Source organism: Pelodiscus sinensis, chromosome 17 (genome assembly GCF_052426305.1).
Source record: "Pelodiscus sinensis isolate ZL-2025 chromosome 17, ASM5242630v1, whole genome shotgun sequence".
NCBI classification, from domain to species: domain Eukaryota; kingdom Metazoa; phylum Chordata; order Testudines; family Trionychidae; genus Pelodiscus; species Pelodiscus sinensis.
This window is the reverse complement of record NC_143068.1, coordinates 8393690-8418630: the sequence shown is the minus strand read 5'-3', so window position 1 is coordinate 8418630 and position 24941 is coordinate 8393690. Positions and strand designations below refer to the sequence as shown.

General features: G+C 46.4%; 1 protein-coding gene across 6 annotated transcripts in view; it reads left to right on the top strand.

The window, feature by feature from the left end:
• The window catches only part of ARHGAP40 (Rho GTPase activating protein 40), a 90992-nt gene extending 67302 nt beyond the window's left edge, over window positions 1–23690 (top strand). For 4 of the 6 annotated variants that reach the window (XM_075901341.2, XM_075901342.2, XM_014570428.4 and 1 more), the window contains exons 4-15: window positions 3299–3377; window positions 4754–4914; window positions 5737–5902; window positions 6570–6661; window positions 6775–6852; window positions 7128–7287; window positions 9333–9415; window positions 10640–10846; window positions 11422–11562; window positions 13763–13923; window positions 14879–14934; window positions 20217–23690. In XM_075901341.2, the coding sequence (XP_075757456.2) occupies window positions 3299–3377; window positions 4754–4914; window positions 5737–5902; window positions 6570–6661; window positions 6775–6852; window positions 7128–7287; window positions 9333–9415; window positions 10640–10846; window positions 11422–11562; window positions 13763–13923; window positions 14879–14934; window positions 20217–20323 (1491 nt within the window). In that variant the 3' untranslated portion in view covers window positions 20324–23690. The remainder of the gene's footprint in view (window positions 1–3298; window positions 3378–4753; window positions 4915–5736; window positions 5903–6569; window positions 6662–6774; window positions 6853–7127; window positions 7288–9332; window positions 9416–10639; window positions 10847–11421; window positions 11563–13762; window positions 13924–14878; window positions 14935–20216) is intronic. The other 2 variants (XM_025181639.3, XM_025181638.3) reach the window with 2 other exon arrangements.
• Window positions 23691–24941: the final 1251 nt, after the last annotated feature.

Here is a 24941-nt window from a genome sequence, read left to right as displayed (position 1 = left end):
AGCGGCGGGGGAGTGACTAGTCGACTAGCCCTTAACATCCCTACACTGGGCCACTTACACACAAGGTTAATCAATCACATTTATTGCTCGAGATATAGTAGCCCATTGTCTGTACGTCTGTAATGTACACGGCCACCCCCTCCCCCCCCCGGCCGTGTACGTCAGCGCCCCGCCCCCCTTCTCCTCTCTGCATGGCTGCTCGGCCAAGCACTGTGCTGCTCAGCTGGGCCCCGGTGGGGGAGCAAGCGACGGCAAGCTGGGGGAGCGCGGACCCCAAACGGCTGCTTGCCACTGCTTGCTCCCCCACAAGGGCTCAGCTGAGTGCTCTCAGGTGAGTGTGCCAAGGGGGACGGGGCTGGCCGGAAGGGGGGTGGGAAGCAGAGCTGGGGGGGGGGGGGAGGAAGGATGGGGGGGCCCAGAGGAAGGGGGGCGGGAAGCAGTGCTGGGGGGAGGGGAGTATCCTGGGGCCATGGGGCTGGCCAGCAGGAAGAGGGGGCGGGAAGCAGAGCTGGGGGAGAATCGGGGGCGTTGGGGCTGGATGGGAAGGGGGGGGACAGAGGAAGAGGGGCGGGAAGCAGACTGATGGCGGCGGGGGAAGGGGGGGGGCGTGCAGCCACTGGCCACAGCCGGAGTCCTTCTGGCCGCACTCCCGGCAGGCGCTCCCTTTAGGAAGAGGGGGCGGGAAGCAGAGCTGGGGAGAGAATCGGGGGCGTTGGGGCTGGATGGGAAGGGGGGGGACAGAGGAAGAGAGGTGGGAAGCAGACTGATGGCGGGGGGGGGGGGGGGGCGTGCAGCCACTGGCCACAGCTGGAGTCCTTCTGGCCGCACCCCCGGCAGGCGTTCCCTTTACTTGCCAGCAGAATTCTGGTGGGGGCGGGGCTGGGAGCCACTCCCCCCACCTGGCTTCTGCTCGCAACCAGAGGCTCTCAGCTGGGCACCGTGAGCCTCTGGTCCAGTGCAAAAGCCGGGTGGGCGGAGCAGTGGGGGGGGGCTGGGAGTCCTGGCCCCCGCCCCCGCCCCACCTGGCTCTTGCGCCTGACCACAGGGCTCCCAAAGCCAATCGCACTCCGCCTCCCAGTCGCTCCCCCGCCCCTGCCAGGCTTCCCTCCGGGGCCCAGCCGGAAAGTCACACAATACCGGACATTGCACATGTCTGGTATTTTCTGAATTTTTCTACTGGCCAGACGGTGCAAATACCGGACTGTCCGGTAGAAAACCGGACACCTGGCAACCCTAGCCCCGGCGGGAGCTCCACTTGCTTCCCCGCCGCGGCCCAGCTGAGTGGTGCTGGCACTGCGCCGCTCAGCTGAGCCCTGGTGGGATGGGAAGGGGGGTGGGTCGGTGACATACACGGCCAGGATGCGGGGCCGGGTATGTCACTGCCCCCCCGGCTCCTCCCACTGTGGCGCTGAGTAGTGCGCCCCTCAGCCGGGCCACCCTGGGCGAGGGGAAGGGGGGGCAGTGATGTAGACAGCCCCGCCCCCGGGCCGTTTATGTCACCGCCCCACCCCTCTTCCCCTGCGGAGGCCCGGCTGAGCACGCAACACTCAGCAGAGCCGCCACAGAGGGAGGGGAAGGGGGCAAGGTGGTGATTTACACGGCCAGGGGGCGGGGCTCTCTGTCACCGACTCCCCCCCCACCTCTCCCACTGTGGAACTCAGCTGAGTGCTGTGCCCCTTGGAGCCAGCAGCGCAAGGGGCCGTTTGGGCTCCCCCGTGGTGGGAGAGGAAGGGAGGGCGGTGACGTACATGGCCCCGCCCCCGGCTGTGTACGTTACTGCCCCGCCCCCCTCTATTGTGGCAGCGGGGCTGAGCAGGCAGCACTCAGCCAAGTGCCATAGCGGGAGAGAAGGGGAAGGGGGTGGGGAGAGATGGAGGGGAGAGAGAGGCAGGAGGAAGAGGAGAAGAGAAAGGGAGAGTGAGAGGCAGGAGGGGGAGAAGAGAAAGAAAGAGACTGAGAGAGAGGCAGGAGGCGGAGGAGAGCGGGGGGGGGGTAGTCAGTAGGAGGGGAGAGAGCGCTCAGGAGAGAAGACCTGAAAATCCCGTCTTATGATGGGCTAATTGGCTAGTTGTTCAAAGAAAAGAAGTAAAATCTTTCTTTACACCTGGATAATTTTAATGAGTTGCAATGGCTCATCATCAGTTCCTTGTTCTTTATTGCTGGGTTAACTGTATACTAAGATCGTTGCAATTGGTGCTAGTCAGAAAGCTTTCATTAAAGGTTTGAGGCAAAACACTTTGTATGAAAATATTCTTTCTCTTTCACAGCCAGCTCTGTTGACAGTGGGATTTTATCAGCATGTTGTTAGGAGGCATTTGGCATCATGTTGATCGTTTAGAGACACGTCACTTCACTTCAGCACACCTCTCTGATGTATGGCAAAGAGCTACATTACTGTAGAGCTGACAAAAGGGGAACCTCGTCTGCTTAGTGTATTTTCATCCATGTGGCTAAGTGGCATATAATTAAAGAAAGTGGCTTCTCCTCAAAGGCCAGTATTCCAGGGGTGGATGTCACAGGAGCTGTTTGAAAACTGACTCCTGATGGGTGCATTTTGACAACTGGTTAGAGCACTTAAACTGAATAGATATATCCACTGACTCCTGAAGCTGTGAGTGTGAATTGGTGATTTAACAGTGGTGGGAGTGTGCAGGTTATGGAGTGTGGGGGAAGGGAGAGGAGTGTTAATTGCAGATCTCTGCTGCTGAAGAAAGTTCCGCTCTTGGTACTGTAAAACTAAGACATACACTGAGGTTTGCAAAATGTTATTTTATTGCCGTTCTTTGAGTGACTGTCACATCAACGGCAGGCCTTGCAGATTTGCATATAACTAAATAGCATCATGGTTTCACTTTAGTGCTAGAGAGTAAGATGATTTTTGTAGGGCTGTGAACAGGTAATGCTTACTGGCTCCAGGTAACTAGTCAGGGCTTGAGCAGCTCCCCACCTGCTGCAGGCAGGGGGCTGCTCTAGCCCTGCTGGGCACATGCTGTGGACGGGGACTAGGAGGCAGGGACTAGGAGGCGGTCCAGCCCCCATGTGGATCTGAGAACCTGGGGCAGCCCAAGCCTCCACACAGGGCTGGGGGCAGTTTCAGCCCAGCTGCAGCAGTCTCCAGCCTGGATCCCACTTAGTTGATTAACCGGTTAAACATCAGGTCAACCTAATGTTTAACCGGTTAACTGATTAACCAAGATTTCACACCCCTAGTTCCTTTTTGCCAAAACCAGCATGTCCCATGTTGGTCTCTGATCTGCATGTAGCATATTGTACTAAGCAGGTTCCTTCCTTTTTTTAGGAGACAGTAGCAGAGGTGGAAGAGTCTGGCATGGATAGGTCTCCCCGTAATAAGGAGACTTCAAACTACGCCCAGAAACGTAAGGCGGTTTTACTGTATTCTATATCTACAGTGTACCATTGAGGTTAAGAAATGGAACATATTTTGTGATTGAAGCATTTATGAACAACTAGATTTCACCATACAAAGATACAAGAAAGTGTCCTTCTGTCCTCTTCCTTAGCAGCTGTGAAAAGCTAATAGCAGTATCGGCACCCCTTCCATCAGTCTCGTCTCTTTATAAGGGATTAAATTGATACGATGTAATTCACTTTGCTATTGAATGTTTCCCTTTTTATGTTTACAAAGGGAAAGACTTAGAACTGTTCGCATTTTGGGTTTTTGTAATCTGTCCTTGGTTTAAAACAGTCAGGAATGGCAGCACTTGTTTACGCTTAGACTCCAAAGTCCGTTAACTCAGTCTGAATAGATGTGTGCACCAGGTTACGTGCAATTACATAAACGTGTTGGCCTTTGTTTATTATCTCCAACCACAGGAGAAATTCCTAGTTAGGGCTAAAATCCAGGAGGGTTATGCTTCTAATTTAAGTTCTTAAACAGCTTTGCTTCCCGTATTAAAGGTTTTGAGAAGAGTATTACCTTTATGTAACACAAGTCCGATGTGCTATGGTATCGAGGTCCAATGAAATCTGGTTACAGCGGAGTGTTGGCCTAGATTTTTAACCCAAACGTTATCTGTCATGGGCTTGCCATCCTCGTGCTCAAATAAGGTTTGTGGTGTTAGGCTTGTTAGAGGAGAGAGTTTATGGAGTAAGATCACGTAGTTCTGGGCTTGGGTCATTACGGATTGTGCAATTTTAGAGCTGAACATAGGTATCAGGCCAAAATCATCCAAAATCAAATTGAAGAATTTGTCCATTTAGACCAGGAGTCTCTAACTCCCGACCTGCAGGCCATCCCCTGCTATCTGCCAACGCGCTCTGCTTCCCCTATGGTTTCTTATGCTGGGTGGGGAGGTGTGACCACTGCCACTGTGCCAAGCCCTCCCACAGTAATCCCCAAAGCCATGTCCATGAGGGGCCAGGTGAGGGCAAAAAGGGGCAGGCTTGGGGTTGGTAATGGACAGGCCCTCCCAGCCCACCAGGAGTCCCAGGCTGGATTGTGCGATGTCCCAAGGGCTGGGAGTTTGAGACTCCTCATTTAGACATTCATTGATTTCAAGGTCATCTTAGACATTTGGCATGTTGCTGACCTGGTAGATTGTAGCTATAATGCTGTGACTAAGCCTTGGACATGATAGCTGGCAAACCTTGCCAAGCTCAAGTACTCCCAGGTCTTTCTTTTTTGTGGTACTCCACAAATCTTGAACATGAATACGTGTTCCTAGATGAGTTTGTCCATATGTCCCCTTGGCTTTCCGAACTTCTTCAAATTAAGAGATTCTTTTATCCATAGCAGATTCAAGGGGACTCGAGGATTTTTCTTGCATGCTTGGAAGCCCTGGAAAAGAGGAGATATTCTGTACTGACATTGCCTACTCGGAGCAAGCAGCCATTTTGCACAAAGGATCATTTCTACGGGAGTCTAGGAAGATAAAGGAAGAGAGCGCCCTAACTGTAAGGGCTGTATGGCACTTCCCCCTTGAACCTTATCAGAGAGAACCCTTGGGAACATAGTTCGTTTTATGTTTTCAGGGTGTTGAGCGGGTTAGACTTCTGGGTAAGCATAGTAGAATGGTGCACATGTGAATGGGAACTTTGGGCATTCGTAATGCATTGATAAGTAAAGGGAACTGAGTTGTGATAAAAGTCAGCAGAGGAGGTATCGCTGCACTGAATCTTAGCCGACTGAACTCCTACAGTTCTGCATTGCTGGTGTCTGGTCTGCTTGCACTTCCTCTTTCCATTGTACATTAGCGGAAGGATAATAACCAGAGCCAAGGTGCTATGCTGAGGAATTTTGACTTACATACGAGGAGGCTCTGTGAAACCTGTAGGAAGCTGTTGGACCCCTTTCCGAGGGCTACAGTGGATTGGGAAGGGCTTGTGTACTGAATTTGCCTGACAAAATTAGGATCCCAAATAAGACAACAATCCAGGAAAAGCAATGGCAAAACAAATAAACTCTCTAGTGCATAGCAAATTATCTTATTTAATTCTCATGTGCATTCGCCTCTGGAACTGTAAGCTGGCTTGGGTCCAATCCAGATTTGGTGGCAGACAAGGTGATTGCAATAGTTGAGACAAGAGGAAGTGAGTGTGTGGATAAGAACTTCCTGGGAGGTGGAGCAGAAGTAGTGGTATGCCTGGGTAGTAATTTGTGGCTGGTAAGAGACATACAGCTGTAAGAGCAGTGGAAAGAAGTGATAGGGGGACACACAAGAAAATGAACAGAATTATCTGTCTCAAACCTTACTTCCTGCTATTCTTTCTCCCTAGCAGTTTAAGATCCCCAAGGGCAGGCTGGGAGTGACCCGGATAGGAGACTTGTCTCCTCAGGACATGAAGAAGATCCCCACGTTGGCCCTGATTGAGCTGACGGCTCTCTGCGACGTCCTGGGCTTGGAGTTAAAGAGGAACAAGGCACCCAAGCAGAAGGCAAAAGGTCGGTGTAGCCTCAGTTCCTGTTGCCCAGCTTGAACAATGAGGTCTTGGTAGCACTAGACTTCCTTGCAGACGCTATCTAATCAACTTGCATCCAGAGGAAAGATGATTGAGATCTTGTACGTACTTAATTGTCCCCTGAGACCAGAACCTGAGTTTGTGATTCTCACTGCTGCCCTCCGGGTGACCCCTATTCCAGGAGTGGGGAATTTTTTGAGGATCGTGAGCCACTGGTCCACAGAAAAATCAGTTGGTGGCGGCACACAAGTAAGAAGCCCTCCCTCCCCCGCCAAAACCCCCACATCACTGGCATGGCTCCTGATTGAGAGAGAGAGGCAGTCCCCACATCCCCCTCACATGCCAGAGCCTAGTGGGGCCCAGGCTAGTAGATTTTGTGTGCCCCAGTCCAGCAGTAGGTGCAGGCTCTCCAGTGCAGGGGCAAGGAGCCTTGAGCTTCAGGGGCTGGATCCAGGCAAGCTGGGGGGCTACATCTGGCCCTTGGGCCTGAGGTTCCCCACCCCTGTCCTGTTCCTTTGCTCTGTCTACTGTTCCTCTTTCTTCCAGTGACTTGGGTATTGATAAAGTGTAGTTCTCATTTTCAAGGGAAGAAATACTCCTTTGATCTGTAACAGTAGTAAAGAATTACAGGTGCATTGTCCTTAATGCAGAGAATCGACTCTTTGGGGTTCCACTCGGCACTTTGTTGGAAAATGACCAAAAACTCATCCCCAACACCAAGGTCCCGCTGATTCTCCAAGCAGTAAGTTACCTTCAGAATTCACTCGCACGTGAGAGCTCTGCTTTTGGTCTTGAGCCTTAAGCTGAAAAGGCTGCCATCAGATCTATATTGAGAGCTTTCTGTCTCCCTTGTAGTTGCTGTCATGTTTGGAAAAGAAAGGGCTTGACACTGAAGGCATCCTGAGAGTTTCTGGGTCCCAGATCAGGATTAAGGTACAATTATTTCGCTAATACCAGTCTAAAGTGTAGGCGTACTTGTCAAGAGATCATGTTGCATGAGCCTTGCATATGGTATTACCTTATTTAAAGTGATCCCTAGCCACCTTGCCCCCACAAATGATGAATATTCACTGATGCAGAGCCTGCTAGTAGGTCTGTGTTGTGAAGCACTCACCAGTGTGTGCGTTGTTGAGGGTTGCCCTGTTTAAGATCCCCCTCAGATTCCCTTTCTGCGTGAGTGAAAGTGTTGACGTGTTTCCTCTCTACAGAACCTGGAGCAAAGGCTGGAAAGTGACTTCTACACCGGTCTGTTTCGCTGGGATGAGGTCCGTCAAAATGATGTGTCTGGTTTACTGAAGAGATTCATTCGAGAGCTGCCCGCCCCTCTGTTGACAGCCGAGTATCTGCCAGCTTTTGCGGCTGTGCAAAGTGAGTCCATTTCCGGAGAACCTGGCCTTAGCAGCCTTGGTTTGTCTTCTAAGTTCTGTTCTCCTACGTGGTACGTGCCAGCTGAGCTTTTCTGTTCTAGGCAGATAGCAACTGGATTCAGCCAATCAGACACTGCACCTCGGGTACAGAAAACACTAGAATCTTTCTTGTTTCCAGTGGTGCCCTGCTGACAAGTGCCATGCAGAAAACACATATTGGAATAGCATTATGTAGTACTGTCTGGGACCAGCTTGTGTACAAACACATGGTAAAAGCTGTCCTCTAAGTAGAGCAGATCTGCTGGGCAGGCCATGTTGCAAGGATGCCAGATCATCGCATCCCTAAACAGCTCTTCTATGGTGAGCTGTTTCAAGGGAAGCGATCGCACGGGGGACAAAAGAAGCGATACAAAGATACGCTTAAAGCCTCTCTCAAGTCCCTGGATATTGACACGACCTCCTGGGAGTCCCTGGCACAAGACCGATCAACATGGCACACGCTGATCTACCAAGGCTGTCAAACATCTGAAGCCAGAAGGACAACCATAGCACAAGAGAAGCGAGCACTCCGTAAAGCCAGAGTTGCAAAAGCTGCAACAGTGGTGCCCACACATGTCTGCCCGACATGTGGTAGAACATTCCGTGCCCGTATCGGCCTTATCAGCCATTTGCGGACACACCATGAACAGTCCATAACCCATTAGATGTCAAGATCCTCTTCGAATACGATGGACGAACAACAACAACAACAAAAGTAGAGCAGATCAGTAAAAGATGGGAGGGAAAATACAGAGCAGAAGTGAGTGGCCCTAGGACAAACAGTAGGTCAGTGGCAGAACCAGGAATAGAGAACAGCCTTCTAGTCTCCATTGCCCCCTCCCCTCCATTGGACCATGTTGCCTCCTCCATAGCCTGGTCTAATGCATAGTTTGCACATCTCTGACCTGGTCCCCCACTCCCTTCTCCCTCTGAGTCTCAGCTAGAACATGGCTCCGGTTCCCTTTTCAATCCATTTAATGTGGTGAATTTTTCAGGTCTTGAGCGGCTGCAGTGGAACAGTCTTAAATTAACTTTTATTAATGCTCACTCAATCCCTAGTTTTCTGCACTTCTATCCTTGCTGCTGCAGGAGGAAATAGGGAGTAACAGTTAATGCATGTTCTAGGAATCCAGGCTCTTGAGTGCTGCTAGTGGCTTTGCCACAGAGTTGCTGTGTTGATTAAAACAAATCACAGCCTCACTGTTTCTGTTTATCCGTCTCTGCAATGGTTACAATCTGTCTCCTTTCAGGGGTGCTAAGAGATCCATTAATTCTGTCAAAACACTCACACTTCTCAGTGCCTATCCCAGAATCAAAACAATTTCCTTAGGTCCTTTGGAAAATGTTACCCTCAGACCTTGGAGCCTAATTGCCATTTTCCAAAAGTGACTCAAGCTCTGAAGTTTCATTGAGTCAGTAGGACTCAGGCTTCTATGAGCTTGTCTACATGGCATCCCAATCTGGACTTCAAAGGTGTGAATTGTAGAGTTCTTTAACTGCTCTGTAGAGAGAGAGCCCTGCATGGCTACAACATTTATTATCCACATTTTCAAGAGGGAGCCACGACTATCCACGCATAGAAAGCGGATACCTGCAGATTTACAGGGTTCTAGATTCAAAATTTGTATCCTCATCTGCATCTACAAAAATGAGCCACAGACATCCACGTTCATATCTGTGGCTATACAGTAGCTGTCAGTAGATTTGCTGGGCTCTATGTATATAGACCCTGCTAAAGCAAACTAAATACAAGGCAGTTACATTACTCTGTGGTTCATGCTCTTGTCCAGACTGCAGCACCTTGTAGACAATCCCTAAATCACAGGTGTTTTGGTAAGTTTTCCCCTGGCGTTTTCCCCAGATTGATGATACGTGTTTTGCAATAGGGCACCAACCTGTTCAGAACTCTGATTTCATGTCATTGTTCCATGTTTAATTAGACTCCCAATTATTTTGCGTGTGTGCTGTTGCTGTTTGATGGGACATAGTGCATTTTCCCTACTGTAGATATCCTAGACCTGAGGCAGAGATTGCAAGCACTCAACCTGCTTATTCTGATTCTGCCAGAGCCCAACAGAAACACCCTAAAGGTAATAACCACCTTCTGCTGTATCGGTTGTATGAGAGAATGTGAATCTTTTCAGAGAACATTTGTTTTGATATCAGAGAGAGAGAGAGAGAGAAAGAGAGCAGTATAAGCAATGTGGGCTGTATTCTTCGATCTCTCTTCAACCCTATCATCTTATCTAGGTGTGGATGCCTGGGGCCAAACAAATTTCCATGTGAGTTCCGTGGGATCGCCTCGTTTATGCATGTAAATTTAGGAGTAGCATAAATTGTGGCTCGTCAGGGTGCATCACTTATCTCCATGTTTGAAATTCTGCCTCTTCCTATTAGAATATCCATTGACCAAAGTCTCCTTAGCTCCTGGATTGATGCCAAGATGCTGCTGATCTTGGTGATTCTTGTGTAATGTCTGTTTAAAACTTGGAAATAGATGCTGCAAAAGAACTTTCTACCCCCACGCTGTTCAGACTGCATAGCCGTGGAAGCGATTTCAGAGCAGCTAATTTTGAACTAGAGAATGTTTCTCCGTCAGTTTTGTGGTAATGCAGGACGTTTGGTTTTTACTTGTGGTGGTTAGCAGTTTGGGGACCCAAGTGTCAGGAGTACTGCACAAGCCATATCCTCAAGTCCCTCTTGAGCTGCTCTGTAGTGCCATCTCCAGGGGGTGAATCTACACTGCAGAGCTTAACTCGAAAGAAGCCATGGAAATTGAGCTATGTCAATTGCATAGCTTATTTCAAAATAGCTTATTTCAAAGTTGGGAGCATCTACACAGCACTTATTTCAAACTAGAGCATTCTTCCTCCAACTTCCCTTCCTCTTCGCACAATGAGGGTTACAGGAGTTGCCATAGGAAGTCTTTCAGTTTGACAGTATTTTGACATTATTTCATTATGTAGCTTTTCCTTGTGAGGGATCTTTGGAATCTGAAATCCAGAGTGAATTTCAAGGGATGCAACCTGCCACTGATCAGGGCAGACTTCACCTGCCTTGTGTGCAAACCACCTTGACTTTCCTGACTTTTGTGAACAAGATGTACCTTGCTGTGTTGTGGCTTGTGGAGCAGCTAACTGATGACTTCTTAGTGCTAGGATCTGACCAACAAGCCACCTGCACTTGTGGCCTAACTTAGGGTTTGAAAAGCTATTGACATTAACCCATCTAACCACCTTGTGCTTGCCCAGTCAGGTTTGCTAAATCAGACGATTATTAGATGTCTTCACCACCAACCTCTCTTTCTCTTTCAGGCTCTGCTGGAATTTCTTAGTAAAGTTGTTGCTAGGGAGAAAAAGAACAAAATGAATCTCTGGAATGTTTCCACAGTCATTGCTCCAAATCTCTTCATGCATAAAGGACTGGCAAATAAGATCCCAGAAGGGAAGGAGAAGCAGCTGGCAGAAGGGGCTGCAGACGTTGTGCGGATGATGATCCATTACCAAGACTTGCTCTGGACTGTAAGTCACGTGGCTGTTTGTGGGATGATAGCAAGCTGAGTGTGACTCAGTGAGATAATCCTGGAGATCTTAAAAGAAACTGAACTCTGCAGACAAGTTGTTTGGCTAAACTCTGTTGCTATCTTTGCTGCTCTGAGGGCACATAGGCGAGTGTTGTGTTATGTCTATGGAATGTTGCTGGGTTTTAGGGACTTTTTCCTATTTACAGTAGAAGTCTTTGAAAGTCTCACTGATTTCTCTGCAGGACACCTGGCTTATGGGTGTGATAGACATAAAGAGTCCCTTAAAGAGCACTGCATGTTGCTGGAGTGATTTTTTCTGCAGATGCCCCAAGTGGCTTTCTTCTTCTGCAGGGTTGAAAATGGGTGGGAATTTGCCACCCTCCATTCACCATTGAGCCCATTAGCCTTTTAACGTAGGGAAAACATACACATGCGCCAGTATAACTGCCAATGTATATTGCAGCCATGCTTCCTGAGTAGCTATAGAAATGAACTGTCTAGTCCTTGAATGTATTCATCCACATGCCCTTCTCCATTTATTCTATTTTTACGGTTTGTTTTTATTTCCCTTAGATCTCCTCTTTCCTGGTAGCTCAAGTGAGAAAACTGAATGAGAGCAGCAGCCGGAGGTACCTGTTCTACGACAAACGGATCAAAAACTTGCTACGGAAGATTCACACAGACAAGGACAAGGTGGAGAAGAACCAGGCAGAAGTAAGCAAGCTGAATCCTCTCAGAAGAGGGTTGAATAAGGATTTCCTGCTAAACATCCTCTCATGAATGAGAAGTGTTTGCCAGTGGGGTACTTTTTTCTTTTTAAACAGAATTAAAGAGAAACAGCCTTAGAAACATTAGAACAAACACCTCATTCATCTCACTGGCTTGCTGCAAAATGCCTAATACGCTTAATGCCAGGTCTACACTATGGGAGACAGTCATCCTAAGATACGCAACTCCGGTTGTGAGAATAGCATAGCTGGAGTCAATGTACCTTACGTCAAATTTTTGCGATGACATCTCTATGGGAGGTCAGAGGAGAAACTCTCTCATCGACTTCCCATACTCCTCCTCACCCCGTGGAGTATTATGGTCGATGGAGGTGCCATCAGTGGTCGACTTAGCAGGTCCTTACTAGACCTGCTAAAATCAGTCTCTGGGGTAAGTTTAAACCTGGCCTTACTAAATTTCTCAGTTCTGTGGTCTAAATGCTATGTGCTCTCAGGATTGTACGTGAGGACGGAAATCTGAAATGGTGGTGGTTGGTGCAGCTGAGAAGACAAGATTCAAGTATAAACTTGACACAACTGAGGGTTTGGCCCTGTAACACACACAGTCTGTGTCTCGATTACATCGCTCTTTCAACAGAGGGATGTAAATTAGGCACTTCGAAATTGCAAATGAAGCTGGGATTTGAATTTCCCGTGCTTCATTTGCATAATTACATTCTGGCGCGCTTTAAAAAAACCTCAGTTTACAGGCGCTTTCAAAAAAGCCTTCCCTTTTTGAAAGAACCACGTCTGGACTGCAGTTTTTCTTTCAAAATAACTCTTTCTCGTAAGAGCGCCATAACTTGATTATGGAAATGAAGCACGGGAAATTCAAATCCGGCTTCATTTGCAATTTCGAAGTGCCTAATTTACAGCCCTCTGTCGAAAGAGGGAAGTAATCTATACACAGCCACTCTGGCTTATCTTACTGATGCATAGTGACTCTTATTGCAAGTGCCAGCTAGAAACCTAGAGACAAGGGCAGCAGCCTTCGGATACCTGTCCATCTCTCCTGCTATGCTTTTGTGATCCCAAAACACTTGTTCTTATGACTAGGATTCCATCATACAGGATTAATGAGTAAAGATGCTGGATATTAGAAAATAATAGATCCATGACTAGGGATCATAAGCTGTGAGATCATACAAAGTATAGTCATTCACTGCGTTTGTTTCCACATAATTTTCTTTCCCATGGATACTGACAAATCTTACCCAAATTGTGTTTAAAGCAAGTTGCCAAACAGGAGCCTCTCTTTCCCTTTAAAAAATAAATAAATAAATAAATGTGCCAAAAGTAGACCCATGATGTACCTGCAAATTTTGACTTTTACTATTAAACAATTAGAGATCCCACATCAATTAAACAAAATGAAGGTCACTCTCAAATCCCACACATGCACCTTATCACTGTGGAAAAGCGACACCTCTTTAGAGTTAGCAACAATCTGCTGTGATGCAACAAAAATATAATTTTAGTAGGAAGAACTGTGTGTGTTGGGACAGCCACTATAAAACTTTTAAAAAGCTATGCAGAGAATGGAAGTTCAGTTTTAAGGATTTTGAGGCTTTTGAAATTTTGGCTTTCTGAATGGAGCCAAAACAGTTTTGAAATATTAAAAAAAAAAAAAAAAAAGTTTTGGGTTGTTCAGAACGTATTATTTTGACCAAATAAAAACGTTTTGATTGGAAAATGTTGCAGTGGGAAATTTCAATGCTCCCAGAACTTTTCAGTTTTTCTTCCAGGCAAAATGTATCCAATTTCATGTAAGCTTTTTCATTTCAATGGAACTGACTGTTCTCACAGGAAAAAAACTACATCAGCATTTCTACACCAGTTTGATTGCCTATACCACTCATAACCACAAGAGGACAGCCACACTTGTTCTATTCCAAATTATATCCAAGGGCAGCAATTTCCTCCTTGGCTACAGTATTAAAACAGAAGTTGATTTCTTTAATTGTCACTGTTTTTTAGATCTCGACTTGGTGAAATCCAATCAGTGAGTTATTGGATTTGTACTTGTACGTGATTTCCTGCCTCTCTTTAGAAAACTGGCACTTCTCTTGTTCTAAAATTCCAGTGTCTTTCTTTTTAAAAACATTTCTCTCCCCCATCTTCTCCCTTCTCCTTCTGTCTTTTTTTAGCCTTCCAAGACCGTGAAAGTCCAGACATCTCTGTTGCTGAAGGATTCACTGGAGGTTCATTTGAACAATGGAACTAAAGCTGCTGATGTCCTGAGGCAGTTTCAGAAACACCTCAGCCAGAATGGCTGGAGTATTGTCAACACAGTCAACCTCCTCAAATGGTAAAAGGCTCCTTCACAGTTACAAGCAGACAGTCATCCACTTCCCATGTTTCTCATGCAGGAGGGGGAAGTGCTGGCCAGGGGAGAGGGATTATAAAGTGACTAGCATTCAGAGACTTACTCTGGTTTGCTATTCGTATCTTTTGAAGTGTGTTTTGGGAGGAGGAAAGAGGAAACCCTAATCTCTCTTTCAGTTGTGACTATCATCATGTGAGCTTTTGGAGATGTAGAGCAGCTATTGGTCTGCTGCCCCTGGATGCTAGAGAGCAGGTGAACTATAACAATATGCGCATGATCGTTTTAGAGAAGAGTGGGTACCCTTCCCAGGCGGGGAAAAAACTTTATTGGCTTCTGTTGTGAAGACTGCAGTAAACCAGGAGAAGTGGTGTCAGTTTTACTTAGCCAAAATATCACTTTTTGTGAAAACCCAGACAATTGCTTGTATGTGGCAGCATTTTCAGGAGGCATACATTGCTGCATCTGTTACATCGCATCCCTAAGCTGGGTATGTTCAGGCTTAAGGGGGCAAGGGAAAAGGCGCAAAGCTGTCACATTAGATTGGAAAGAATTAGCACTAATATCCCAATAATCAGCTACAATCTCTGCCAAAGGCTGCTGTAGCGTTCCTTACACAGACCAAGCTGTTGATCCAAGGTGATGGCTGCTGATAGAGATTGATTTTGTGCCTTTGATTTTTTCTCTCTGAGAAGCTAGTCCTTTGCCAGCCCTTTGTGGTCTCATAGCAGCAAGGAATGTCTGCCTTGCTTCGGTCTTAGGTGATCTTTTCAAGAGTTGCTTTCCTAGAACATGAGGGCTTTCTACTGCACTATACCCTGTAGCTTCTCTTACCCTGCTAGTCTTGGAAATATGAACTTCTGGATTTGCATGAGGTTATTCCAGCCTGTCTTGGACAAAACCCAGTTACAATGCTGTGTTTCTTCTTTGTCTCCTGCAGTAACGGTGCTGTCGATTCGACGAACCTGCTCCTGTATGAAGTAGGCGGCAATATAAGTACGTGAGATTGGAGTCTGAATAACTACAAATCTGTTCTTGGTGCTGGGGCATTAGTGGGGAGTTAAGAAAGTCTGGCTGGGGGAGAGGGTTCTGATAAAGATGGAGCAAAACTGTATTCACTGGGTGAAATTCACCCAAGTACACAGGGCCCATACAAGACTCTCTGTTGCCTAAGCGATTTGAGGAGTCCTGCCAGTGACTACCCAGCTCAATAGAGGGGGCCAATAAACAATGGGCCCAATAAACAATGTCAAAACCTAAGCGTTCCAAAGAACTCAGCACCGACCGTTGTAGTCAGCTCCCCTTGAACAATGGGACCTTGTGGGTGCTGATCTCTATAAAATTGGCCTAGTTGGTGCAGGTGCCTGCAGTAGAGATGTCTTCTAAAATGTGGCCCAAAAATGGTTCGGCCTTATTAATAAACTCCTGTCTGAAATGCAATGGAACAAGGTACTTGTGTACTACTTTTCACAGCGATGCAATGACCTGCAGAACTTGCTAGTGGCTTTAACAGCAAGCTAGGCAGACATCTAGAGCAATGGCATCCCATCCTGTGCCATCTTCTAGTTTACATACAGGTTTTCTAACCAAACTAAACTTTATTCTAATGAGTAACTCCATTGTACACCGTGCTCTGTTTAAAGACTGAGTCTGCAGCACTGGTGAACTGAATCTCTACCATAATACAACAATGATGCTGTACATCTATAACGTTAGAGGAGAAGGCTAATACTGTTGGAAAGCTTGCTCACTAATGTTTGGGTTGTCTTTCCCTGATAGCAGCTAGTTCAACTGGTTCAAGGCTCTAGTTGGTCACCACTTGTATTGTGGGAGCTGATATGGTTTGTTATGGTATTAGGAGAGTGGATCTTTAAAGATTCCTAGTGAGTACAGAGGGTATGGAGGTAAGGTAGCATGGACTAACCGTGAAGATGGAGTTTCAGTAATACCTGTTTTAAATGGACACGTGATTGTGATTGTCTGGAGAATATCTACCCGCGTAGATGCTTGACTCTGTCTGTTTGATAGAAGCAGTTTAATCCCTTCTACGAGATCCAAAGGCTGTGAGTGATCTGTATGAAGGTGTTCACCAGATCAAAAGTTCTTTGCTATTCATACTTTTATGGCCTTTATAGTGATAAAAGGCCAAAGCAAGGAATGAGGATGGGAGATGGGTTCACTGTAGGAACTGAAGCTAGTAACAAGAATGTAACTTCAAGGATTCATATGTCATGAAGGCACACGATCAACTTCTACTGGCGCTTCACACACACACACACACACACACACACACACACACACACACACACACACACGCGCGCGCGCAAGACTGAGCAAAACACTGAGCTTCATTTTTCATTAGCTGCCAGGCCTTTATTCAAAATACATAGAGCTGTTGGCAGGACAAAGTATTGTCACATGTAAGTATTGTAGAGGCAGGTACCTCCCCCTATATGTATTTCTTTAAACTCATGATACTAAGCTGAATGAGAAATACTCACATGCTTAATGTTCGATGAAGGCTCATTATCTTACTGAGTCAGAGATGTACTTCTGTAGTTAATAGAATTGTTGCATTACTCTTTATGCTTCTATTCTAGTCTACCAGTTCTGTACACAGACTGGGGGGTAACAGGGAAGAGGGCTGACAGAATTGGCCCGTGGGCAAGGTGGAGGGGGGACCTGGCTCGGCACTCCTGGAAAGGGTGGGGCCATGGGAGGAAAGGCGAGGGCTGGGGGCTCTTCAGCACTGCCCAGTGTGCTACCCAGCACTCCGGTATTGATATAAAGGGTCTGGCGCTCCAGTAGCTGTTGCGATACTGGCAGCCAGGTGCCCCAGACCCTTTTGAGTCACTGGACTCCAGGGCAGTTGCCCCCTTTGCTGCCCCCTCGTCCCTCCCATGTCGGCAGGCCTGTGTGCAGCAGAACTGCATAAGGAAAATAAAAGATCATCTGATCTCTGGCTGATTAAAAAAGAATATGTGTTGATTTCTGAATCATTGCTCTGGAATGTGATAAACCTGAGGAAAGTGAAATTGACTAGAAACACACGTGAGAATTACCAATCTGGCTTTTAATTGACCAAATGGAAATGAAAAAAAAAGTGAAATAAACAGCATAGATTGTGAAAACCAAATGAAATAAAACCAAATAATACAAGTTCTGCCACCTTCATAAACTAAGGTCATGGTAGTAAGAGTGGTGAAGAAACCTTATTTTTAAAAAAGTTTAAAGGGAAGATGAAGCTGTAACCCACTTCTGTGTTTATACTTCTCCACAACAACTGCCTGCACACTCCAGCCATGTCTAAAGTCAGGGTTGTATGGCTGTAAATACAGCACTGTATGTAGTAGTACAATCCTGTAGCGGGAGTGCAGTAGTTTTGATATCGCTTATCCCTAGATGGAAAAGGGAATAACTGTATTGGTGTGAGTCACTTTTATACTGCTATAACTGTTCGCACTAGGGATGTTGGATAGCAGGCAATAGAATAGTCAACTAACGGCATGAATTCTTAGCGGTTAGTCAGCTATTCTGTAGTGCCTGGCCCCAGTCCCAGGAAGCCCTTGCCATCCCGCACTTCTGCCTTTCTAACTGAGGCAGCAGTATGGGGTACCAGGTGGGAGCCAGTCTGCAAGGAGAGATAGTTTAAAACCCCCCTACCCTCGTGGATTGTCTGCCTACCGCCCCGGGCTGCTGCCTCTAATAGAGGCAGCAGCACGGGGTGGCAGCAGCCCCTGTCCATGGGAGGTCCAAGCTCCTCGCAGACAGAGGCTGCTGAGGGGATGGAGGAGGCCTTTGCCTGCGGCAAGCCAGGGCCTGCCCCCACACCCCACTGCAGCATGGTGGGAGGTAGGGAAGAGGCAGCACTGCGGAGCCCATGCGAGGAGAACCAGCTTTTAAGCCAGCTCCCCCCAGCACCAGCTCCTGCTTCCCCAACACCCCTTGCCAGAGGCAGCAAGGGAGAGAATGCGAGTAGTCGACTAGATCAGGGGTTCCCAAACTTTTTGACACGGGGACCAGTAAATCCAGTCATGAGCTTTTGGAGGACTGGTAACATTCATTTGCATATTTGCATATACAATAAGCAAATGATGAATATTCAAATAAGTTGTTTCTGGTCCTCCCAAAGCCCCCAGTGCCGGCGTTAGCAAAGCTTTTGATACAGTCACCCACAATATTCTTGCCAGCAAGTTAAGGGAATATGGATTGGATAAATGGACTGTAAGATGGATAGAAAGCTGGCTAGACCAGGGTTTCCCAAACTTTTTACTTTACTTGGAACCCATTTTTTTTTCGGTACTGTCTTTTGCAGCCCTAAAATATAAATGCATATGAAAAAAAAAAAAGAATGAAAAAAATTTCAGTGTTTCACCTGGCTGCATCCTCCACCCAGCCTTGGCCAGGGACTGGGAGACCTGGCACCCCAGGAGCACTTCAGGAGGTGGGAGCAGGTGCAGATTCGGGATAGGGTATCAGGCTAAGAGGGAGGGTGGAAGGAAGGGTAGTGCTGCCAGGTGTCTGGTTTTGTACTGGACAGTCCGGTATTTGAAGGTTTTGTCTGGGAAAGAAATTGAGAAATTACCAGACATATAAAATGCCTGGTATTGTCTAATTAGGTACGTTTTATTATAATTAAGTGTATCAGTCCTTAGCTGCCTGGCTGGTAGATGTGCTCACGCTGCCTGAGTGTGTCTACCTGCCGGGCAGTTGGCAACTACTCCAGGGAGGGTATGGGGGGGGGAGGGGCAAAATGGAATCCCTGGCCAGATTCACTCGTTTGCCAGGGTCTGCATGTGCCTAGGTCAGTCCCGCTCCCCCCACTTCTCTTCCCGATCTCCCCAGTCCAGTCCTGCTTCTAGTGGCCGGTTCCCCCCGCCACCCACCAATCTTCCCCCAATGACCCCAGCCCCGCTGCCCCCGTCCAGCCCTGCTTCCGGCAGCTGATTCTCCCATCCTCCTCCTCCTGATTCCCTGCCCCCAGCCAGCTCCCCCTCCCCCCGTGCAGCCCTGGTTCCGCCGCCTGCCCTCTTCTATATCCGCCACCAGACAGCCCCGCTAAACCTAACCCTGCTTCTGCCGCCCGCCCACCCACCCATCTCTGCGGGATAGCGCCGCTGCCCCCCACCCTGCATCCGCCGCGCACGTGCCCGGATCTCCACGGGACAGCCCCACTCCTCCAGTCCTGCTTTCGTCACCCGCATCTCCACGGGACAGCCCTGCCGCTCCCAGCCCTGCTTTCGCTGCCCGCCTGGATCTCTGCGGGACAGACCCGCCACTCCCAGCCCTGCTTTCGCTGCCCGCCTGGATCTCTGCAGGACAGACCCGCCACTCCCAGCCCTGCTTTCGCTGCCCGCCTGGATCTCTGCGGGACAGACCCGCCACTCCCAGCCCTGCTTTCGCTGCCCGCCTGGATCTCTGCGGGACAGACCCGCCACTCCCAGCCCTGCTTTCGCTGCCTGCCTGGATCTCTGCAGGACAGACCCGCCACTCCCAGCCCTGCTTTCGCTGCCTGCCTGGATCTCTGCGGGACAGACCCGCCACTCCCAGCCCTGCTTTTGCCGCCCGCCCAGATCTCCATGGAGAGCTGCGCCGCTCCTAGCCCTGCTTTTGCTGCCCGCCCGCCTGCCCGGATCTCCACTGAGACAGCCCCACTGCTCCCAGCACTGCTTCCTGGCGGCTGGTTCTTCTCCCCTCCTACCAGCCCTCCCTGCTCTGCTTCTCTCCTGGCAGCCATGCCGAGGCCCGGTATTTTTTTCCTGGGCCGGGGCCCATAGTTTGGGAAACACTGGACTAGATGAACCGATAAGCCTAGGTTTATCAGTTAATTGTCTAGTTGACTACTTGTTGACATCCCTAGTTCACACTAGGACTTTTTACCAGTATCATTTCAGTAAAAGGAATCCCACCCATAACCAAATTGTTATGCCAATAGGACTTTCTAGTGCAGACTAAGCCTCAGATCATATTCCAGCAGTGCACAAACAAGCAACAGAACTCCATATGTGCAAACCCCATCACGGAGGGAGAATTGTACCTCTCATACCTGAAGTGCATGGGTAAAGTTGGATGTTCACAGATGAAAACCCTGGCTTCTCATCACGGACCATGTTTCAAGCCCATTTCTAAAAACAACAGTAGCTATTTTTAGGACTTATGGACTTAGTTTGCTCTAAACCACTATACATATATATATTTAAAGTACTTTTCATGTGCATAGCACTATTCAAATTTATAGGTGCAAAATGCTTTTTTAAAATGTTTATTTTATCCAACAGGTGAACATTGCCTGGATCCAGATACATATCTCTTAGACTTGTACCACATCAACCCCCATGCTGAATGGATTATAAGACAAAATCCGTCCTTTCCACGGATGCTCTAGGGAAAGCATGAATGAAAATAAACTTTTGTTTCAAGTTTGTGGGCGGGAGCAGAAAGCTAAAACTTTTTTTTTTAATGAACATGGCATACGGGCATGGAAGAAAGCTGCTACTTTGGATGGAAATAAGTGGTGGTGATTGGTTTTGGTTTTTACTACTACTTGGTTAAAGAAGGCAGGAAAAAAGAGCATGTGAGAGTTGGTAACCAGCGGGAGTCAACATTAGATTACAGAATCCTGAAGGTGTGAATACTCTTCATAAAGCACCTGCAGACAAAGCTGCAGAGGAAGTGGGGGAAGACCACTCCTGGAGGAAGAACCTGGTAGAATTTCTTAATCCTTTTGGGTTTGGATTGTTCTTTATTTTGGCCACACCCTCATTTTGGAGGGGAGAGATGGTCAAATCAACTAGCACTAACAGTCTAGTCTCTTTGTGTTGCATTTGTTAAATTTTATGGACTTTTCAGCAAGTGTCACATGTATAATTTTCTCCCCCAGCCCCAAAATCTGTGTTCTCTGAAAAGTGTGAGGATGCTTCTGGTTTTTTTTTTTGTGCAGGGATGTAATGTATGCCTGGAGAGTTTGACCTCCCTCAAGTAACATCTACAGTTAAAACTGTGCACAAAATAACTTCCTGGAAAACCTGAGACTTGGTATCAACCCTTCTTCATATGGACCAGCTGGTAGAGGAATCATGCCAAGGAGGGGCTGCTTCCTGTCCATGCACAGGTCCTGTTGATAAGAAATGCTCCCAAGATGAAAAGTGCTTCCACACTGAAAGTACCAGCATCTTGTTTTGCTTTAGATCATCTCTGCCATATAAAGGTGGCAGCAAAGAGATTCTGGAACTGTATTTGAGGATTTGCATGTTGTATTTCAAAGCACTTCTGCCCTGATCCAGGAGGCCAAACGAGGCTTGGTTTTGGTGTGGCAGATCATATGTTAAGACCTGCAAAAATCAGCATTAATGTGAGGTATAGTCTGACCTGGCCACAGCTTTCACACAGCTTCTTGCCATTCTTACCAGAGCAAAGTAACTTAAGTGATGTGCAGTGATCATCTTTCACTGCCAACTTCCTCAGGTTACTGTGGGCCTCTTTAAACTGGCTGCAGTCTTCCATGACATGGGGGTGTGCTTGCTGTGGATTTGGGGAAAGCCCAGAATAGTTACAGGCTATCTGGCAGCATGAACATCAGTGTCCTGGCTTCCTTAAAATTGGAATTGGAATGCAGTTCTGGAACAAACCTCAGAAGCGTTACTGTCCTTTATAGCGGTGCTGAAATACCTTCAGAATGAGGGAGCCAACTATACACAATAGTAGAGGGGGAATGTGCAGCAAATCTGTCCATCAAACTGTACCCCTAGCATGTGATAAATGTATTTTAAACATTCATGTGGCACAGAGAGGACTGTCCTTCAAGTATACTTCAGAAAGTCTTCCTTTGCCTCCAGGGTGGATAAGGATGGGCAATCTCAGTATTATTTCTTTCCCTAATTGAATTGTTTCCATAGCTGTCTTATCTGAGCCTCTTTACTGTTTTCTCAGGAGGATGATTAGCTGTTGCTTTTCCCTGTCTTGGAATCATAACGTTTCTTAAGAGCACTTCAGATGCAGATTTCTTTTCCTTTTTTCATCCCAGTTAAATTCTTTTGGGATGATTAAAATGCTTGAGAAACAGCTAAGCCATATTCTGCTTAATTCTTCTTAGTCCTGCTGTTCATGTATTTGTGCTGCTGACTTTTTAAAATGTTTGTGTATTTGAGTGTCTATTGCTTGTTTCAATTTTTTTTAGATTAAAGTTCTGATGGATCGATACACAGATTTGAGGGATCATCACTTTCTTCCACCTTCCTAATCCTTTTAAAAAAACCCAACTAAATAACAATCTGAAATGTTAAGTGAATATTTTCAAAAGGGACTAACGAGTATGGTGTCTCAATGTTGAGAGCTGTAAGGGGGACACTTACTTAGGGCCCAGTTTTCAGAGGATGGATGCCTCCCAACTCCTGAAAACCAGGCTCTTAGTAGTTTGGGTCCTCAAAGCACAAGGACCACAAATTACTGGTCACTTCCAAAAATCTTGGCTCAAATGATTTGTTATAAGCATAAGCAAAACAACAAAACCCCAGGGAATTAACAATGTGAATGCAGTACTCCAAAATCATGGCTGCTGCATGGTGGCACGTTTTTAGATACCAAGGGCCCATCTCATGAAGGGAGTGGGAGTTAGATGAGCCCATCCTACTGAGGAGCTCATACTGTAAGATTTACTCCTGACAGTTGTAAATTGCAAAGCTTTCCTTTTTCACCTCCACCCATAGGCTACGTACTAGCCTAGGTGGCTTTATATATGTATATTTTTCCAATGTAAAACTTATCTAGTGACATTTCACAAGTTATTACAATAAATCTGCAATCAGGATCTGGAGCAGGGCATTCCTACTAAGTGCAAACAAACGACTCCCTTCTCTCCAAGCTGACTTTGCATTTCCTTCTTAAACCTAAATCCAGTTGTTCAGAGAGATGGCACGATATGAATGCTTCAGAATTGTGGGAGATGCTGATCAATTGGCTCCTGGGGGTGATGATTTACAGTTATCAGTAGGAGAGAGATTCTACATCTTAGGCTATTTTTTCCAAAGTTTTCGAATCTCTATACAAATTCACATCTAATTTGCGCACTCAGTTAACTGTTACTCATCCAGTTGCAGGTACAGTGGTCTGGCTTGTGCATGCAAATTAAAGGTGTGTCGTGCACATTTAAAAAAAAAAATCTGACCTGTGTGCATTGAGACCATCAATGCCCTTTATACTTGGGCAGTGGCCAATGCTGTGGTGAAGGAGATGGTGCATGCTTTAAAAAAATATAGTTCAGGTACAAAGATGAACAGTAGCAGGAACATAGTCCAAATTGCACTATAGGACTCTGGGGTTTTTTGGTATGAGGAGTATTTTATAGTGCTATCATAACTGTGTGTTCTGATCAGCTAAAAGAGCTGGGGAGTGAGGACAAAGGAAAATGCTCCTCCATTTCTATAAAACAGCTCATTTCTTGGTGAGTTTGAGCAAACCAAACAATGTGAAATCAGTGCTGTGAAAACAAGGTTTGAGGGAATATCTCTTGAGGCAGATAGGGTAGGAATATAAAACTGTATTCAAATTGTATGTCAGACTCCTCATTTCTGTTGGTAGAATTAATGTTCTTTTGTATTTTCAGTTTCCTAATTTTGTGTAAAAGATCACATCTGGTGAGATTAGAACAATGTCACCACAATATAAAAGTTTTGTTTTGAACATTAGATTTTAATAACTTTTTACAATATTTTTAATGCTGTATTTAAAATCTACATAATAAAGCAACAAAAGAATCATAATGTTGAGTAAATGGTTTGTCCCATGTTCTAATGACAGGTTATGAAATCTACACTCCAGATAAGATAGCAACTATGATCTTGGCTAAACAAAAATACATGCATGCTACTATGTGAGTATCTGCAGTAGACAAGCCTATATTCTGATCAGTTACACACTGGATTTATGAACTGCATTTGAAGACACTGGCCCAAATTCAGTCTTGGTGGCATACAGTGAGTAAAACTTTGTGCACTATTATTATTTGCAGGATTTGGCCACAAAGAGACAGATACTTGTTGCATTGAAGGTAATGGCAATATTCTTTTAAGTGGGACCAAGATTTGGCCAACCAGAAGGATTCTAGAGTCAAAGTATCAATGATAAATTTTTACAGGTCTTGAAGTGAAATTATCAACATTACAAAAAAAACATAGTGATCATAAATCCTAATACTCACATGGCAAAAAGGCCAATTCAGTCAATTACAGAATGACCTTTTTAAAATAACTTTTGACTTTAGTTCCAGACATTGTTAAGCGATGCGTACATCTTGCCAACTGCTGTGTCTTCCTTGCGGTATGAGACCTGATTCAAACTCTCTCTAAACCAGGGGTCAGCAACCTTTTCAAATCAAAGAGCCAAACTACATACAAATTCAGAACAAGTGGTCAACAGAGCCATGTAAGAATGCTCATATGCATGACTGAAAATATAGGTGATAATATTGATAATTGTCATTAATAGCATAAGTGAAACATTGTAATCAGACTTTATTTAATGGTATTTCTGCATCTTTTCACAAGTTTCTTTGAAGTTTACATCATAACTGGTCAATTCCAACTTCATGCATACATTCAAGCTTCTGTCAATCTTATGGCAGCGGGTTGGGGATGTGGGAGGATGAGGGCTCAGGGCAGGAAGTTCAGGTGTGTGATGGACTCGGGGTTGCAGTGTGCAGATGTGCAGGAGCGTTATGATGCTGCAGCCAGATGGGGGCTAAACCCCAATTGAGGGCTTGTTGGCCAGGCTTAATTTTTAAATGAAGTAAAATATTATGTCCAACACAAAAGGCTTCAACACTGCCTTGATGTATGGGAACTTTTTTTGGGTGGGGGGCCAATGACCTACAGAAAAATCAGTCGGGGACCACACAAATGAGAAGCGCAAAAAAAAAAAAAAACCCCAACCAAAAACCCAACCACTCCAAAAATCCCCAACCTAGCCCTCACTCAAAACCTTAGGCCAGATTTTGTGCCCCCCCAACG